The sequence below is a fragment of the Equus asinus genome, chromosome 2 (genome assembly GCF_041296235.1).
Source record: "Equus asinus isolate D_3611 breed Donkey chromosome 2, EquAss-T2T_v2, whole genome shotgun sequence".
NCBI classification, from domain to species: Eukaryota; Metazoa; Chordata; class Mammalia; order Perissodactyla; family Equidae; genus Equus; species Equus asinus.
Window position 1 is genome coordinate 97,814,725 of NC_091791.1, and position 19,622 is coordinate 97,834,346.

General features: G+C 44.4%; 1 protein-coding gene across 3 annotated transcripts in view; it reads right to left on the minus strand.

Annotated features, from left to right (window-relative positions):
* Nucleotides 1-19,622, minus strand: part of ADAMTSL3 (ADAMTS like 3) — a 319,874-nt gene that overhangs the window by 273,378 nt on the left and 26,874 nt on the right. For all 3 annotated transcript variants that reach the window (XM_070494283.1, XM_014842654.3, XM_070494290.1), the window contains exon 3: nt 1,764-1,883. In XM_070494283.1, coding sequence (XP_070350384.1) covers nt 1,764-1,883 — 120 coding nt within the window. The remainder of the gene's footprint in view (nt 1-1,763; nt 1,884-19,622) is intronic.

Genomic DNA, 19,622 nt, shown 5'->3' on the forward strand with positions numbered 1-19,622 from the left:
TTACATTGTTATCATATTAAATAGAATGTATCTGTAGAACCTGGAGAAGGCATTAACCACTCTTTAAAAAATACATCGCTCTTGATCTCCACACACCCTCTTTTATCCTTCGCTGCCTTCTCAATTAGTTTCTCTGGAGTCCTCATAGGAAAACCTGTTAGATCATTGACTTGTTGGTTAAAAGGAGCCATAAGTCAGAGGCCCTCTAAAGATCCATTGGGGAGAAGGGTAGAAAGTGACCTAACGATGGTTTAGACCCAACTGTCCACCAGGTCCCAATGCCCGTGGAAAGCATGAACTGAGCTCCATCGCACGAAGAGAGAATTGTCTCCCGCCCACCCCTGCGCCCCACAATAATTATGTATGCACTCGCTTTTCAAGTAACTTGAAAAAGGGATTGAATGTTAAAATTTTTGAAAAAAGCATTGGTCTCACACCAACCCTGCCCCTGACTACCTGGGTGGCCCTCTGCCCACAGCTGGGTCCGTGGGTTCACAGCCTGCCCCTCACCCCAACCTTGGCTCCAGAGCTAAATGTACCCAGTGCAGCTCACTCAGCAGCCTGGAGGATCAAAATTAATGGTGCCTCCGCCCAAGCTGGGATACAGGCAACAGACATCTCCACCTGCCCTTTCTGCTCCTTTCTCCATCCCTCATCTGCCTGGTATGTGCCTAGGACTTTGATCCTCCTCCCAGACTAATCTCCAGCATTGTGCCCAGCTCCAGACAGGCCCAGAGCTGGGTCCCACTCCCTGTTGTCACATCGTACCCATGTTGGCGGATTGACTATCCCAGAGCTGTTCCTTCTCAGTAATGTCTTTCACCCCCTACCTAGTAATGCCCAAATCAAGCCAGAACTTGCCGGCCTTAACCACACAGATGAGGACAGCACGGCAGACCTCGGCCACTGGGCCACCTTCCTCCACCCCATCACGTGCCATGAGAAGATATTCTTGCCCTGTCCCTCATCTGCGTTCTGTCCTCAGGCGCCAAGGTCTGCCAGACCCACAAAATCCCTCATCTTAAATCCCACCCCAGTTTGTTCCACTGCCCCATGAATTCAGACCCGTCAGCCAGAAACCTCTGCATTTGTCAAAGTTGACATTCTCTGTTTCAAACGAGTTGTGAGTGATTTCAAAGACAAACATACTGTTTAACGCTGTGAAGGCATCGACGTGAGCTGAGGAATCGCAGTCCTGAGCCCCAGTTCCCATATCGCAGCCAAGCACAGCCTTGTTCTCTATTAGCCTTCGTGAAGCAATTCAAACACATCACACGTGCACACCCATGCAAGTGTGTATACACGCACACACACACACACACACACAGACATGCACCTACTTTGTTCCTTTTTGGAAAATGGGCTTGGAAAAAAAATAATAATTTTGGTGCTGGTGAAGTAAAAGCTAGGAAGGCAAAGAAAGGAATGCTTGATCAGAAAATAGGACTTTTGGATAATCTCAGAATTGAATAATAAATTTGGTGACAGCTAAAATGAACAAACCCGTCATATATTTACGACGAAAATAAGAAAAAGTGACTGTCAAGTCAATGACCCAACCAGAGCAAGAACCACACGTGGCGTATGAAATTGTGCTCCAGCGGGGTCTCCAGGGGGCTGGGACCCTCCCGGGGTGGAGGGTCTATTGTACTACTTGTGCAAACGGGAAAATATGATTATTTTGAGGTTATTTTTGAGTAACCGTTTCCTGCCCATCGGCAAATGGCAAAGCCAAAAGGTAGGCTCTTTGAAGAGGGTGTTACCTGGTCATCATAGCGATAGGTGAGAAACTGCTCGCCTGTTGTATCTTCCAGAAAACTTCCCTGAGGGGAGAGCGCGAACTCAGGAAGGAAATAGGCTCCAGGAGACTTCTCTGCTGTGATCTGAAAAGCAAGATGGCTTGGTTACAACGAAGGCCCCAGTAAGAACTCCCTGACAGGCGGTCTCCAAAAAGGGTGAGTCCAAGAGAACCCACCCACAACAGGCTGCACCAAGAAAAGGGCCGTGCCCTCACGTGAGGGACCATTTGGCCAGGTCACAGTGGTCACCCCAAAGCGGCACATGCAGTGGTTATTCCAACACCAGCCTCCCCCTCCCACAACCTCCAGCGAGCCAGCCACAGTGGAGTAAACTCGCTGAAGTTTTGTTGCAAATCCATTGTTTCTAGGGTTTTCTTTCCTTCTTTTTCTTTCTTTCTGTTTTTGTCGGTTTCTTTGGTGAAAAAATGAAAGACAAACTTATTTTTTCCCAACTACAACAGAAATGCATGTTCACTGTAGAAATTTTAGGAGATACAGATAAGCACAAAAGAAAATAAAAATCACCATAATCCTTTCAATTTATAACAACCACTTTTAATCATTTTGGTGTATTTCCTTTGAGACTTTTTTCTCATAATGTTTTGTATGTTTGTATAAAAATCCAAGGTTAAATGAACATGGGTTTTGCAGAAAGACTCCATTTGGTTCAAGGAGAGCTCATACGCTAGCATCTGAATCATTAGACATGAGACAGTCGTTGAGGTCAAGGGGTGTTAGGAAGGAGGACACCATCTGTTGGAGAATCTGGCTTGGACACAATGGCCCAATGGACTTGCTACCATCACTGGCCACCACCTCCATCCTCGGGGAGCCCATCAAGGGAAGCTGGAGCATTCTGAGCGTTTACCAATCACTGCCTTGGCTGGCTCAAGGAGAGAAGAGAAGGAGGAGATGGAACCCCTAGTACTCAGCCCCACCTGATCAGAAAACACGGATCAATGACCTGCCCCCAACAGGGTACCTCCCTCCCTCTCCTTGGGGAGGAGTACACAAGAAACAGAGCAAGAGACACAGGGGTCACTCTGAGGAAATCGCTCTCTGCAAACAGGAGTGGGAATAACCGGACCCCTCTCATCCCTCTGCTCCCCCAACAGCCACATTCCCAAACTGCAGCGGGAACTTTGGTTACAGCGAAAACATCCGTTTAAACACTGCACTTTCACAAGAGAGATTGATACACGACAGCTTCATCAAGGCACAGAGAACAGATAATTCCACGTTTCGGTTAGCACTAGACTGTTTTTTCTTTCTCGTTTTCGGTGGGAAAGACTGGCCCTGAGCTAACATGTGTTGCCAATCTTGCTCTTTTCTTTTTTTCTTCTTCTTCTCCCCAAATCCCCCCGGTACATAGTTGTATATCTTAGTTGTGGGTCCTTCTAGTTGTGGCATGTAGGATGCCACCTCAGCATGGCCTGATGAGCGGTGCCGTGTTCGCGCCCAGGATCCGAACCGACGAAACCCTAGGCCACCGAAGATGAGCGCGCAAACTTAACCACTTGGCCACGGGGCCAGCCCCCAAGATTTTCCTATTAAATTTCCTTCACATGAGTGACCGGAATATTCCCAGCCACACAGCCCCACATCTCCTTTGCCTCCTTCAGAACACCTTGTTGAGGCCAGGTCACTCTTATCTGAAGATGGGAAAATAGGAAAATCGCCTGTAAAAGTTCTGTTAAGAGTGAAGCCACCCTTGACACGGGCCTGTCACCTCAGGGTTCAGTCCACCGTGTTCCGTGGAAGTTTGCTCTGTCATGCCGCCTTCCTGTGGGAGACACTCTGCTCCAGAAGCCAGTGGGGTCCCCCCGGGGCCTGGGTAGAGCTAGGATCTGAAGAGCCTGGTAGGGAATCTGCCAGGACCAGGCAAGGGCGCAGCTATGTCCATCAGACCCGGCTGGCCAGCTCTCCAATGACTGCTGGAGATTGTTTCTAAGTGACCTGGGAGCTGATGCCACAGACCCCACCGAGATAACAAGACTATCACACATTTAACACCATTCCATAGATCTCAACGGAAACACCAGAAAAAGTAAAAAAAAATCTTCCCAGTTGTAATGCTCAGCATTCATTACCGTGGAAAAAAAAAAAAAAACCCAGCAGATGCTTATGGCTTCATTATAACTACAGCTGATTACCTTCTGCTTTGTGACCTGTTGTTCCAATCTTTAAATTGTATTTATCAGGCTTTAAAAAAATGAGATGGGAATAAAAACTCCTATGTGAAAATAAGAGGTAAATTGGACAGTAAAATTTATTTCTGTGTATGTTTCCTAGGAAGTCTGAGTATGTGTAAAAGTTCCACTATTCTCACCAAAGAAAAACACATCTAGGTAAACTGCTGCGGCAAATCTAATATAACTGCAAGAAAATGATGGATTTTATCATAAGAGAATTCATGTAAACTGATTACCGAAATGCCCAGTAAACAGTCAATAAGAGTTAGTTGTTTTTACTTGCCTCTATTGGCTTCAGACTTCATAGAACCACAATTTGAAATGCCTAAAGAGACCTTAGAAGTCATTTAGGTCAAACTCCTTATTTTAGAAACGAGTAAACTAAGGCTGCGAGTGTTAAGACACTTGCCAAGCACCAGAGAGCAGGAACCAGGGCTGGAACCCGTGAGCGACCGTGTACAAAGACATAGATCCATTTACTGAAGAGTGGAGGCTGGGAGCAGCATAGGCTCACCACCTTAAAACAGCTCCCTGAAGATACAGGGGCTCCTAGTACGATGCTTATATTTAGTTGGCCATCCATTCAACACATTTATTGAGCACCTACCATACATCTGGACTCACTCTAAGCGCTATGGATCCAAGGAGGAACAAGAAAGACAAGGTCCCTATGTTCATGGGGGTTACGTTCTAGTGGGAAAAGATACATAATAAAATAAGTAAACAAATTCACAAACGAGAAAATTAAAGTTCTAAGCACTATAAAGGAAATAAATAGGGTGATATGAGAATAAAGTTGGGGAGGGTTGTTTAACTTCAGACAAGATGGTCAGCAAAGGCATCCTTGAGAAGGTAAGACTTAAGCTAATGCGTAACAGGTAAGAAGGAGCCAGTCACGTAAAAAGCTCAGGATGAGCACTCCCAGCCAAGGACGAGCAGGTCCAAAAGCTCCAAGGTGGAAAGGAGGTCAGTGGGTTTGCAGAACAGAAAGGAGGTCAGTGCGGCTGGATCCCGTGTGGACAAGGAAGAGCCTGGCATGAAACAGGGATAAGAAAGGAAGAGTTGGTAGATTCAAAGCACTGTGGGCCACATGGGTAGCCCTGAGGCAGGAATAGATTTACTGGGGAGAGGCAGAGAATGGACAGTGAAGTCTTGAGACGTCTATGAGACATCCGTGTGGAAAGCTTGAGTTGGCTGTTCCCTAGGCAGGTCTGGAGCTCAGAAGGGAGATCTGAGAAGGCTGAAGACGGATATTTGGAAGTCATCATTTACATTTACATGTAAATACACATATTTACAAACATCGCACCTGACAGGACCCTCCCAAGAGAAAGATAATGGCAGACAAGAGGGCTTTACCTGGAACGCTCAATAACGCTAACACTTGAAATGAGTAAGAGAAGGAGGAAGCCAAAAAGACTAAAAATGACCATCAATTAGAGTAGAATAAAGAAGAAAAGATATATATTGGATCATGGAAGGATTCAGCATCAGAGAGGTCCACTGTCTTGAATGCTGCTACAAGACTAAGATGAGGCCCGAGAAGCGTCCATTAGATCTGGCAACAGGAAAGTCATTGCTGACCTTGACAAGAGCAGCTCAGTCAAGCAGCAGGGACAACACTAATGGTTTGAGGAGTGAATGGGAGAAGAGGAAGTAGAGACTGTGAAGGGAGATTCCGAATGGGCAACAGGTGGATAGGAACGTGGAACTGCAGGTAGAATTGTAAAAGAGAGGAGATGCTGGAGCATGCTCCGTTACGGGAATCATCCAGAGTAAGGGAGATGATGGAGGAGACAGAAGACAGAACCACAGGAGTAAAGCCTTGAGAAGGAAGAGGAATGGGATCCAAACTGCAGGCGGAGGGTCTGGCTTGTGTCAAGAAGATGGCCCTTGGTCCACATGAGTCTGCTGAAGTCTCCTTTGGTAACACCACCTCCCTTCTCTCTAATCAGAGTACTTGTCCGTCGCATTTTTATACAATTAAAAACAACTACAAACATTTCCCAAGCTCCAATGAGCCTTTTTTCTCTGCTTAAATTCAGACTGGGTAAAATGAGGAATGTTTGCCCTATATTTTACTCCTATGCCAGACTTCTGACTCTCCTCCAAGGCCCATTTTGGTGCAGCCTTTTGGAGAAAGTTCCATAAGGCTGCGGACAGTGTCTCCATCATGTCTGCATTCCCCAGAGTAGGCGCCTGCCCCAGGGCCTGGCGTGTGGGTGGTGGGACCGAGACCAGTGGACAGCACCACCTGAGCCACTTGGAGCAGGGCCCGCTTCCTCGGCCACCCCGACTCTCCAGTGGGAGCTCAGCATCACAAGTCCCCTGGGCTCGACCAGATTCTCTCCATGTCCATGTCACTTTCCTTGTCACTGATACACGATGAAGATTTGACATTCATCTCTCTTTATTAAAATCCTTACTCCCGAGTAAATTTTTAATCCTTCCGGAGTTGATTTTTCTAAAGCCCTAGTGCAATCCAAGTCCATAGTAGCGAGGGCGTACCAAGGTCACCACCCATCACCACGGTTGTCAGAAGTTGAAGAGCTCTACTGTGGCATCCCCTGCTTATGAAAGCCCAGCACTGGGAGGGACCTTCCTGGTCATCTAATCCAGCCTATCTACCTCAGCAATCCTGCCAGATGGCCTGTAGCCCCTCTTTGAATACCTTAAGTGATGGGGACCCCACTCCTTCCCGAGGCAAAGAGGGGTTGCCAGATTCTAACAAGTTCATAGATACCAAACTAGTCTGAGGTGGTCCATTGCTCCCCACTTGAGGTATGAGGTACCCTGGCCAACAGCACCTTCCCTTGTCATCCTCTCCACATCCTCCTCCAGCCTCCCTCCCTCCACAGACACAGACTCAGTTGAATTCCAGAGTCTGAACAGGATAAACCTCTGAGTCACAGAACTGTAGAGGTGGAAGGAACTGCAGAGGTAGCATAATCCCAAACCCTCCCCCAGAGCAGAACTTTCTATGGCAGTATCTCCATTAGCCAGACACAACAGATTCAGCAGAGGCCCTTTGAAGGGAGGGCAGGGAAAGGAAGATTCAAGTTTATTGAGCACGTACTGTGAACTAGGATTTGTGGAAACTGTCTCATTTTTGTCCTCACAACTACCCTGGGAGGGGGGGGTGTCATCAGCCTCATCTCACCCACGAAGAAACCAAGATACAGGAGGCCAGGTAATATTACCAGGGACACACTAACCCCCTCCTGCTGTGTGCAGGCTCACCTCTGTGCCATTTCCCTACCTCCCTCGGGGGAAAAATCTAAGAAAAACTGGGTCTTCTTTTGGGAGAAATGGCTGGTTCACTCTTGGCTTCAGAAAGCATCATGCAATAACATGGATTTGACATGCTCACCCAGCTGAGAGTTGACTTCCTAAATGTCAGGGGGACTCTGCAGCACACAGCTCCTCATGGGAGGGGCGACCAAAGAGGTCAGGGGCCTGAAGTAGCAAGAGCCGAAGGGAAGGCAGGAGGAGGAAGTTTGGACCGGGAAGGATGTGATCTTCCCAGGGCACAGATCCAGGTCTAGGAGAGAGGCTGCCAAAATGCTTCATCCCACCAGCCACTGTCCACAGCTGCCGAATCACCAGGGACGCAGTCAGGAGGAAGCCAGACGGCCCCTCCGAGGGCTAGGAATCTGGGACTCGGGGATGCAGCTGCGTCTTCATCTCCCTCTCCAGCTGAAGGCTTTGATGTTGGCTGTTCCCCATCATCCATGCACTCTTTAGATTTGGCCCATCATTCCAAGCCTGTCAAGACTCTTTTTGGATCCTGACTACACCACCCACTATATGCATTGTCCTCTCCATGCTTCAGGTCAGCCCAAATTTGAGCACCATGTTCTCTAGCTGCATCCTTGTCGTTGCCACAAACTCTGAGTGGGAACCTTGGCAGAAGGAAGTAAATACGGGATTCAAGGACAACATTCCAGTGTCCTAGGCCTTGGTCTATGTCCTGCAATGGATGGAGAATGCCCATCAAGACTGGGCAGAAGGCTTGGCAGATATAATGGAAGGAGAGAGAAGCAGGGGAGAAGGATTCCTGTCATAGAGAACGGGACCCAATGTGCCTCCAAAGTTGAGCAGTCAGCAGTTAAACAGATGCGATATGATTCCCATTGAAACTCAACAAGCCAGTCTAAGCCCTTCTCCTGGCTCAGTCTGAGCACTGCAGGTGGGACATTCGTCTCTCTTCAGAGCACGAACACAAGCCAAACACCAAACCACTAACCTCTGCAGACTTGCGGTCAGTGAAGGCCACTAAGTCTCCTTCCCACAGGCTGCTGGTAAGCCGCGTCTCTGCACTCTGGACTGGGAGCCAGACCACACTGTTCTCCGCCACCCATGCTCTCTTTAGATTTGGCCCATCTTTCCAAGCCTGTCAAGACTCTTTTTTGGATCCTGACTACACCACCCGCTATATGCATTGTCCTCTCCATGCTTCGGGTCAGCCCAAATTTGAACACCATGTTCTCTATCTGCTTCCTTGTCGCTGCCACAGACCCTGAGTGGGAATAGAGCTGGGATCTGGGCCCTTCACCCAGCCAAGAAAAGCTGTCTCCAGGCCCACGGTGAATGCACCCAATTACACGCTCCTCATTTCAGGGGTCTCCATCATGGCCACCAGGGGTTAGAAATACATTGTCGGACGCCTCAGACCCACAGTGACACAAACAACACATGGAAGTAAGATGCTAGATGGAAGGACTGAGGTTCCAACAAATCTTAAGAGGTTGGGACAAAAGCTAATGCTAAGAAGGCAAGTACTGAGCAACTCTGGACGGACACTGCCCCATGACCTCAGGGCTCAGCAGAGGACATTCACAGGCACCTTCAGGAATATTGATGCACAAGAATCCAGCCTCTGTTAATGGCAACCAAGATCTGTTGGGGCGAGTTCCACATCTGGATGGAAGGCTGGGGCCACTCCTACAGGTGGAAGTCCCTTTAAATGAGAATAATCGATGAGTCTGGAAGTGTGTCTTGCAGGAGGAGCAGACAGAGTCTCCAGGCTTTGGGAACAGTCTTCAGAAAATACATTTTCTGGAGGGTCTCTGGGGCTGTTCCTCCTGGCCTAGATGGCCTTTAGAACTTTACTGTTTGCACCTTCCAAAGCTCACGAGGGAAAATCAAGTTAACCAATATTATTTAAATTCAGCATGCAAAGCACAATTTTCTTCCAAAAAGCACAATGTGCATTTTGTTTCCCGAACTCCAAACGAAGGTTAAAAATGAAACCTTCCAGATCATTTTGGTTTTTCAAATAGGATGTCGTCATTCCAAGACTTTTCAAAGTTTTATGGATCGCAAAACTTCCCGATTAAATATAAAATACATTTACTCTGGCAGGGTTAGAAGGGTGGGCTGAAAGAAAACGAGTTTTCACATTTTTTCTGAGTTTTTAAAAATTAATTCTAGGGATTAAAGGTTCGTCTTCTCTATTTACCGTCAACTAATTAATATGTTCTCTTGATGTTGTTGGGTTGAAAGATTTAACATCTGAATAAATGAGTACACCTCAGCCAAAATACCATGTCGTTTCAAACTTCAGCTTCACTCTGAGTCACATTTTCAAAAGAAATACGAGCAGCTGCCCCTTCTGGAACCCTCTAGAGCTGTGAGGTGCAGTGTGCCTTATGGGGGCATGTATCAGAATGAGCTGTCACAAGAGGGAAGGTGTCTCCTTGAATTTAAATATATCACATTCAGACTCTCTTTAGCGAACTGGAATTTAGAGCTAATAAACATCATTCATGGTACTACTCCAGCCTCTGCCACTAAACACATATTCTCTCTTGAATTTTCTCTTTCTCCTTCCCCTTCCCCCCTCCTCTCACACATGCGCACACACACAGGCACACCGCACACATCTTTAATCAGCACTGGTAAGCAGGGTCGAGAGCAATCGGAGAAAAGATCTTGCTGGAACAGAGTTCACCTTTCTGTTGCCCGAAAGGAGAAAACTAAAGATGGAGTCATAATACTTCTCTTCATCTTGGAACCTTGGCGCTCAGCAGTGGGCTTTGTGCACAGGAGACATTCAACGATTGATTTTCTTTCCTAGAAAAACCAACACAGGTTGCCCCCTGCGTCCCCACAGCGCCCTGCATGACTGATGTCTGGATACACTCTCCGCCACAGAAAGACCAAAACGCTCTGGCTGAATCACGTGCTGGCATTTCACAAGGGTTTCTTTAAAAACCCAACTATTACTCTGAATGGGGAGAGGAAAGAGGCTTCCCCTGCCAATATACACAATACAGATCCACTTTCTCTGGAGCCCACCCCTCAAAAATTTCATTTAAGAGTCCATTTTTCAAGACCTTGAAGTAAGCTGACCCGTTGGAAACAGCCTCAATTAGCAAAACGTCCCATGGAAATAACTGTACCTTAAAATACCTCGGAGGGAAAAAACTGAAGATTGTAATCCAAGAACAGAGCCCTATTGGTGATGGAAAAAAAACTAGATGGATGGTCATCTCCAATCTTAATAAACTGCAAACTCCCTGCCCTACTCTCTCCTCCTCCCACCCACTCCCCTCCTCCGGGTCTAGTCTCAGTGGGGAGGGGAGCGCTGTTCCCACCAAAGCAGCCAGCAGAGAAGGAAGGACGGTCTATTTGAAGAACGTGAGCAACTGCCGCTGGGGAGAGCAGGGGTTCAGACGGAGAACTACCCGGAAAAGTGCCGTGGAGAAGGGAGGTGTCTGCTGGGGGGTCGTTTTAGTTCTCCTCCGGCATCACTCCACTCCCAGACAGGAATTCAGCGTTCGAGAACACTCTCTCAGGACCAATCTGAGCACTGGAATCTGCACTTTGATCCTAAAGTGAAATACGCCTTTTCCCACGGCCTCCTCACCACTGACACTCATGATTTTCTCTCTCTCTGGCAGAGAAAAGGCATCTTCGCCTTTTCAATAAAGTATGAATAAGTATTTTATTTTACCAAAGTGGGGGGGGTGGATCTCAAAAGTATGGCATGTCCAAAGACTTCTTGGGGTTCATAGAGTTTATTCAGTCACTCAGTCAACATATGTTTCTTAAGGACCTACTATGAGCCAAGGCTGTTTTTGATATGGAGAAATCAGCAGTCAACAAAATAGACAGGACTCCCTTTTCCCAAGGAGCTTATGATATAATTAGCGGAAGCAGAAAATGAACACAACAGATTAGCAGCACACTGCGTCATACAGAAAAAGGGGAAGGGATAGGCTAAGGAGGGTCAGGGCTCCTCGGCGAGTCACTGTTCTTATTCTGATTTTCCAAACTGACTCGTTGCAGCCTGCCGCTTTCCTTGGAGCTTTCGAAATGTCTACACTCTCTAGGAACCTGGCTGCGATCTGCAGGCTCCGGAGTCGTCTGCTTCTACCTACAGCAGCGGTGTGACCCGTTGCTCCTTGGCCCCCACCGCCTGCCTCCGCAGCCCTCGACTCCAGCCAGGCTGGGCCGAGTGCTCCACCCTGCTTGTTCCAAAGTCTCTGCCTCCCAGGGAGCCACAGGCCAACCCGGCCCAGGCCTTCATGGGACCAGCACGGAGTCAGCTAGCAAAGAACACCATTACCTGACAACCGATTAATTACGCGGGCATGGTGTCTTTGTTGTCAACCTCGGACACCAGGAGGGAAATTTGCATATATGCCTCATGCATGAATTTATATTAACTCAGTAGCGGGAAAAAAAGCATTACCAGCTCTTCCCCATTTGGCAATGAGACACTACCCAACCTGACACAGTCCAGAACCATGTCGGGGCTATATTCATGTTTATTCAAGGTCTTTCTCACCCCCACAGCTTCATTTCTTTCAGGAAACAGCTCGTCTGTGTGGCTGAAATCATGCAGGCTTTCAAAATGCAGCCTTCCTTCCAAGAGAAGAAAAAGACAGAAATGTGCTGTTTGCACACACTCCGAAAAACATTTATATTCATCATAAGCTGGTTTGTTTTTCTAAGCTTAGCGGGGCAGGAAGTCTTCAGTGCGAACACGTCAGCGGAGCTGCCAAATTTGCTGTTTGGATGCTCATGGCTCTTGGAATTTTTAAACAAGCAAGATGGATAGGAAGAGAGTGATTTAGAGGCCGGGTGTCTTTGCTCCATGTGTATAAAATGGCATCAGTCAAATTTCCCAAAAACTTCAAAAAAACAATTGGGGTTAGCATAAAATATTAAGGACTTCTTGAAAAACTAAAGATGATGCTTTTATAAAGTTAAGATGCTAACATCAACCCCTGGCAACTCAACAGTAACAAAGTCATATTGGAACCAGAAATCGGCAGGAGAAACTATTATAAACACATTACCTTTTGTTTAAGAAAAAAAAGGAAAGCAAACTATAATCTTTGATCCAAGCAGGGTGTTGGGCATGATACAGGTTTATGGATTTAAGTGGGTATAGTTTTAAGGTAAATCTTTAAGGTCTTAATAATATACAGAATGATCTTCTTTTGAATGCTTGAAACATCATGATACCATTCCATATGTGTTTGACATGAAAATGTCACTTAGTTTTAAGTCCTGAATAAACACAGGCTTAGTTTTACTAATGGTACCGGATCCGTGGAAAATCACATGCATAAACTAGACAAACGTGGAGACAGTGGACACCTGTTATAACGGGTGATGGATGCTCAAGTTTAGAAAGGGAGTCAGATTTGCAGTTGGGAGCCTGGGGGTCCAGCCCACCTCCGCAAGAAACTATGTGGCTCTCAGCGCGTCCCTTCACGTCTCCAGGTCCTACTCAGCACATCGTAAAACAGGGAGACTGAGCTGAACAAGCTTTGAAAATCCCCATGGCGGGAGGAAAACCAGGCAAGAGGACGAAGGGGCAGTAATCTTGTTTCTTTACTGTATTTTTCATATACCAAAGTAACAATGTTGGGATGAATTTAGACAAAGTCCCTTGAGCAGAAAAATACCCAGCAGTCAAAAAGTGCAACTTTGGTGTCCTTGTAACGAGAGAGTTTGCATTTCTTAAACCAAAAGCAGACCCAAGAGAGAATAGTATAGAGACCCCCTCACTGACTCCAAGGGCCCTTGGATACAGCCACCCAAAGCTCAACGTTAAAAGAAAAACACAGATTGAGTTCGTAAGAAGAGAGTCAACGTTGAGGACCATTAACCTATTTCTTCCCCTACTGCCACCACAGAGGGAAGGCCGGGGGGGGGGGGGGGGGGGGGGGCGGAGGGGGCGGCTCATGAGGGAGGGAGCTCATGTGTTTCGACATGGTGTGTTTGTGCTCTCAAAGGCTCAGTTTCCCCACTCGTAAAATGGAGCTAAAAACCTTATTCCCCCCCAAATCGCTGTGACTATTTAATAAAATAATAATATTAATGCTGTGACATATAAGGGCACACATGGTGGTGCTCTGTAAATGTAAGAAGCTGTACCAATGCGTGATACTATGACTGTTGTTATCACAAAGTTCCACAAACCAGTTTTTAATTTAAGCATTAATACAAGCACGTATTGAGTACCTCCTATATGCAGGCATGCACTTGCCATCAGAGACTGAACAAGACACAGCCCACGCTCTCAGTGGGCTCACTGTGGACTGGGGTGGACTGAGAGGCACACAAGTTCACAGGCAATTTGAAGCCATGTGACAAGGGCTCTCCGAGAGAGCGAAGAACAGGATGCTAAGGGAGCGTATGAGAGGGACACGCACAAGGCAGGGGAGGGTGGAGTACGGGTCATAGAATGCAACATAGAGACAATGGCTGCCAAGCTGAGATGTAAAGAACAAGGAGGAGTTAGGAAAATGGAGAGAAGGACGGAGAAACAGAGCCTTCTAGAACGTGGCAAAATGAACAGCGTGGACAAAGACTAGGAGACTGGAGAGAACAGGGCAAGCTGGATGAATGGTGCCCAGCTCTGTATAGCTGGAGCACGGAATATGAGAGAACTCCAGAGAGTCTGTCAGGCAATCAAGAAGTCAGTGTTTATCCTTAGGAAGCACTGGAGGGAGATTAAGCAGAGAAGTGAAGGTATTATTATGGAGAACGCCCGGGAAGGGGAGTGAGGCAGAGGGCAGGGAGACTGGTGAGGCCACTATAATATTCCAGTAGAGATATGATGCTGGCAAGGACAGAGAGAGGAAAATGAACCATAACCAAACAACATACCTCAGAACTTAAGCAAAAAAAATTACACCAATATCTTTAAAATATTGAGAGAAATGGAAACGTTTAAGAAAAATTCTAAATAATCAAAACTGACTCTAAAAAAAGAAAAAAAAAGGAAAATCTCAATGGTTCTTTAACCACTAAAGAAATAGAATCAGTATTTAACATTCTTCCCATGAAGAAAACAACAGATCCGGAAGGTTTTAGAGGTAAGCTCTACAAAACAAAGCGTAAATAATTCCAATCTTAAAAAAACTCAAAGAATAGAAAAGAAGGAACACCCAATAATTCATTTTATGAGATTATAACCTTGATAACAAAACCAGAAAAAAAAAACAGTAGAAGACAGAAATTACATATCAATCTCACTCTTAAATGAATGCAAAATTCCTAAATAAAATATAAGCAAAATAAATCTAATAGTGTATAAAAAGAAACCATCAACAGTAGAACGGATCAATAAATTGTGGTATATTTATACCCTGCAACACAGTAGAACAGTGAAAATCAATGATCTCAGCTTCATATATCAACAGAGATGAAATTTTAAGCCATAACACTGAGCAGAATAGACACAGTATGATTTCATTCACATAAAATTCAGAATAGGAGAACATCACATAATATATCATTTTGGGATGCATACTCAAGTGGTTAAAGGAAGCAGAGACCCAAAATTCACTTTTTGTTGTGGTGATTTCTGAGCATAGAGGAGAATGCAATAAGGAAGGGACACACAAGAGGTTTCAAAGATATTAATAATGTTCCACTTCAGAAGCTCCATGGTGGGTACACAAGTGTTCATTACATCATGATTCCTGGGCCATCTCATGGGTGCTTGTACAAGTTGAGCACTACATTCTGCATATGGCCATCTCCCTTTAAATACCATGTTATATAAATTATTTTGTGTGTATATATACACATATATATACAAAATAATTATAATAATGAAATATTCAATATGTAATAATAAAATGTTTTAAGTCTGACCTATAAGTATATGCATGTTTATATTTAACACTAGATAAACATACCTTTTTACATCAATGGGAAAGTGGTGGATTATTCAATAAATTCTTCAGGACAACAAGTAAATTAGGAGGAAAAAGAGCAAACTCAGATCTCTCCACAGTCAATGCATCAAAGTCAATTCTATATAGATAAAAAGACGTAAACCCTTAAAATACCTATGTCTGTGTATACATAGTCCCATGCAGCATAATGATGTTTCAGTCAATGATGAACCACATATATGACTGTGATCCCATAAGATTAGTACTGTGTAGCCTAGGTGTGCCTAGACTATGCCATCTAGGTTTGTGTAAGGACACTCTATGATGTTCACACAATGATGAAATTGCCTGACAATGCATTTCTCAGACCGTATTCCCATCATGAAGCAATGCGTGACTGTACATGCATATGTGTGTTTGTGTGTGTGTGTGTATATATAATTCCACCATACATATAATTCCATAATATATATAATTCTTGTTCTAGAATCAAGAATTGTGAAAGAAAAGTCTGATATTAATCTTTTCCCATTGTAAGTTACGTTTTCTTTCATCTGGAATTTTTGAGTATGTTTATAATAGCTAATTTAAAGTATTTGTGTAGGAAGTTTAACATCAGCTTCCTAAAAGGCGGTTTGTATTGACTGCTCTCTTTTCATGTGTGTGGGACGCACTTTCCTGTTTCTTTGTGTGTCTCAAATTTTTATCGAAAACTGGACATTTTAAACAATATAATGTGGCGACTCTAGAAATCTTTTAATCCTCACCCTTAGAAGTCAGAGATTTTACCAGAATGTGTATCTGTTTCAGTTTGTGTTTCTTTTTCATCAGTCCTGATCACAACCCAATGAGCCCCGTCAGACCCAAGTCTTTATTCATTCAAGGACACTTTCTACAAATGGTTGTTTCACTGTCGCCTCTTCTCCATCCACTCCTCTTTCTCCTTCTGCTGTTTCCATCGTCTGAACACTAGGTCTCCTACGTCTGTTCTCCAAGTCTCTCAACTTTTCCCTCACGATTTTATTTAAAGTTTTAAAACCACTTTGTGGTTTTCCGCTGTGTTGGATGGTGTTTCCTCCACTTGGAATTCCTTCAACTCATCCACTGAATTTTTCCTTTGGAAATCCCATTTATTTTTAGTTGAAGAAAGCCTTTTGGGCTGTAGCGGAATCTCCTTACACACTCTTTAGTTTGTACTTGTTCCCGTTTTCCTCTGTCTCCTCCAGCACTTCTATGTCAAAATGGCTGCTTGTCATTCCTCTTTCTGGCTGCTTTTATACGCTTTTGCATACACACTGGCACTCAAGTCAGCTGGAGCAAAATGGTTACCAGCCCAACATGGTGGGTGGACAGCAGGCACAATGAAAGTGCTAGAAGGCCCTCAGAGAACCGCTGGCTAGTGGGCAGTCTCTTATGAAGGCACCAGGAGAAAACGCCCTGCCTCCAAACCCAATTCTCTTTCCAGAGGGAGAAAAGCTCTGAGCCACTTTTCACGGTTGTAGAGCCTTTCTATCTTCTCTCCAGACCAGCCTGCCGCCAGCCCCGGACCCAACCCTCTGCCAGAGGGGCAGCTGGCTTTAGACGACCTTAGAGGGGAGGGGAGGAGGCACCAATTCGATCTGATATCACCTGAGGATTACAGGACCCTAAATTATTCTGACAGAGCAACTATACAGAATGAAATATATTTACATGCGTATCAGATCTTGACAGTGGGGGAAATCTTTAGAAGTATAAGATCAAAGGCAGAAACCATATAAATATTTATAGAGTTAATATCAAAAATGAAACTTTAAATAAAATTTAAAAGTGAATAATCAAACATGAAAATACTTGAAACGTATGTAACAGACAAAAGCATATTAACTTCAACATATAAAAATAGCTCTTAAAATCAATAAGAAGATGAAGGAACAGATTAATAGGAAAATGGGCAAAAGACATAAAGAAAACTCATAAAAGGAAAAATGAAAATAGCCAATAAACTTATGAATATCACTAGCCATAAAAAAAATTGAAAACACTTATCAGATTGGCAAAGAGTTAAAAAAATAGACTGCTGGCAAGGGTCAGGTCTGAAACACATTTTAGCAAATTGGACTGTCAAATTTTAAATTCAAATAAAGAACAAATTACAACCTTTTTTACCCAAAAACTTGTTGCATCCCAAATAAAATCTCAGAACAAATCCACTCTCAAAAGCTAAAATGGCTAAAAGTACCATACAAATAGAACACTGGGGACATAAAGCACTACTGGGCTTCATTTTCCTCACACATTCATCTATTCACTCATTCATTCATTCAGTATTTCTGAGCACCATCTCTAAGCCACGCCATGTGAAAGGCAGTCAGGATACTGTAGTAAAAGAGACAGAGCACAGTCCTACCCTCAAGGAGCTTATATTCTGAAGAAATTACCAAGAGAGCATTTCAGACAAATTTTGCTAATTTTAAAATATGCAAATTACGATGGTTACTTAACCTCCCAATTTAAAAACTAATATTGAGGGCTGTGTTGAAACAATACTCAAAGTTATGTGTATGTAAAGATTTACTTCCCTGAACACATTTAAATCCTAAGTAGCTTATCAGTCTAGTAAGGGGAAGAGGAACAGAGCTTCACCTGCTCGAGGCTATGTGAAGACTCAACTCCACGTTAGTCATCTCCCTGCAAGGAGAGGAGAAGCCAGCAAATGAGCTAGTTGTGACCTAAGTGAGGGGGGAAACCTGGGGCAAGGTACGCTGACCCCACCTCTTGCCAAGAAGTCCTATAGAGCCGCCCTGTCCAATACAGTGGCCGCCAGGCAATGTGGCTACTGAGCATTAGAAAGGGGACCAGTTTGAGCTGAGATGGGCTGTAGGTATAAAATAAACGCCTGATTTCACAGTAAGAAGAAAAGTACGGTAATGTATGTCATTAAGAATTTTTATATTGATTATATATCGAAATGACAATATTTGGTTATTTTGGGTAAAATAAAATATATTACTAAAATTAATTTCTTCTTGTTTCTTTTAACTTATTTGAATGCAGCAACTGGAAAATTAAAAGTTACATATGTGGCTCACACTACATTTCTATTGAGAAATGACACTATATAGGATTCTGGAGTAATTCTTATTTCCCTGAAAGTTCTTGGGAGAAGGAAACCCACTGATCTAAGACAGGTGGGTGTTTCCAATATTCCTCACTCACCAAGATCCAGTCTTGGGTTCAAGACTAAGCAGATGACACCTAGAGGGTCTTCAGAAAGAAATAATCAAGACCTGGTGGCATTGCAAATTCCATGCCTAAGAAGGAGTCTCCACCCCATCCACCTCAATCATTGGCTCTGATGAGATGGCCATCAATCTCAACCAGTGGGAAAGACCTAACTGCAAGAACACACCTAAAACAAATCCCACATCCCAATGCCACAATGAAGTTGAACAACTAAACTCAACTTGATTCTTAAACAAGAAACCATCAAACAGCACAAACATTCTAACCATGATGTTGTGTGCAACTTAAGACAGGAAACGTCCTCCATGTCTTCCATTTTTAGCAGCTGCAATTCAAATATAATTCAAACAGTGTGACTACATCTATTTCTTATACTTGGTTGATGTCCAACTGTTACTACAAATCTGTTTGCCCCCACCCCCAAGGCAAGTCAATGCCAATAGTAAAGAATTGACCAACGTCATTGGTTGTGTTTAGGAATAATTGAAATGCGAGTGAATCACAAACCTTTTCTGAGGGAACTAGTGTATATCCTTGTTGAAAAACAGCTCTGTTCTGATGAACAGTGTCTTTAAGTGTTCAGAAGGAAAAACGGTGTAGCAGCTCAAAGGCTTGCCTGCATCTACTCAGGGATCTGTGACAGGTTGTAAAAGAGAAGCATCTGCTACTTGGCTCAGGGCAGAAACTCAGGCTGTGGAGGAGAGGCCAGACCAGGAGGAAAGAAGGGGGAGGATCAGCAAGCTGCCAGAAAGGGGCTGCAAAGAGCCCATCATGGGGTTTCTACTCATCCATGGAGAAGTCACTGGGAAAGATGATTTTATATTCCTGGGGCCTTGCTCTCACTTTGCGGTGCTCAGTGAAGACACAAGAGAAGGAGGAAACAGCCAGATTATTCAATGCCTATCATGTACCAGGCATGTACTAGAAGCTAGGCATAGTTTATCTAAATTAATCTCACATCATCCTTGCGAGACATCCCCCTTTTTCAAATAAAGGGAAAACACTGAGGTTCTTGAGGGGAAGAGAGCTGTGTAATATCATGGCTAGTAAGTCGCAGAGCCTGTTGGAAAACTCATTCATTTCCTCTTCACAGAGCTGTACAAGATATAAAATATATGAGGCTAAACATTGAGAGAACAATATCAGAGGATATCTGTGTGGCATCAAGGTAAGAAGGGATTTCTCTAAAAAGACACACAAAAAGGCAAACTCTAAATGATAAGATAAATAAACATCTGTCTATGCATTTATCTAATAAA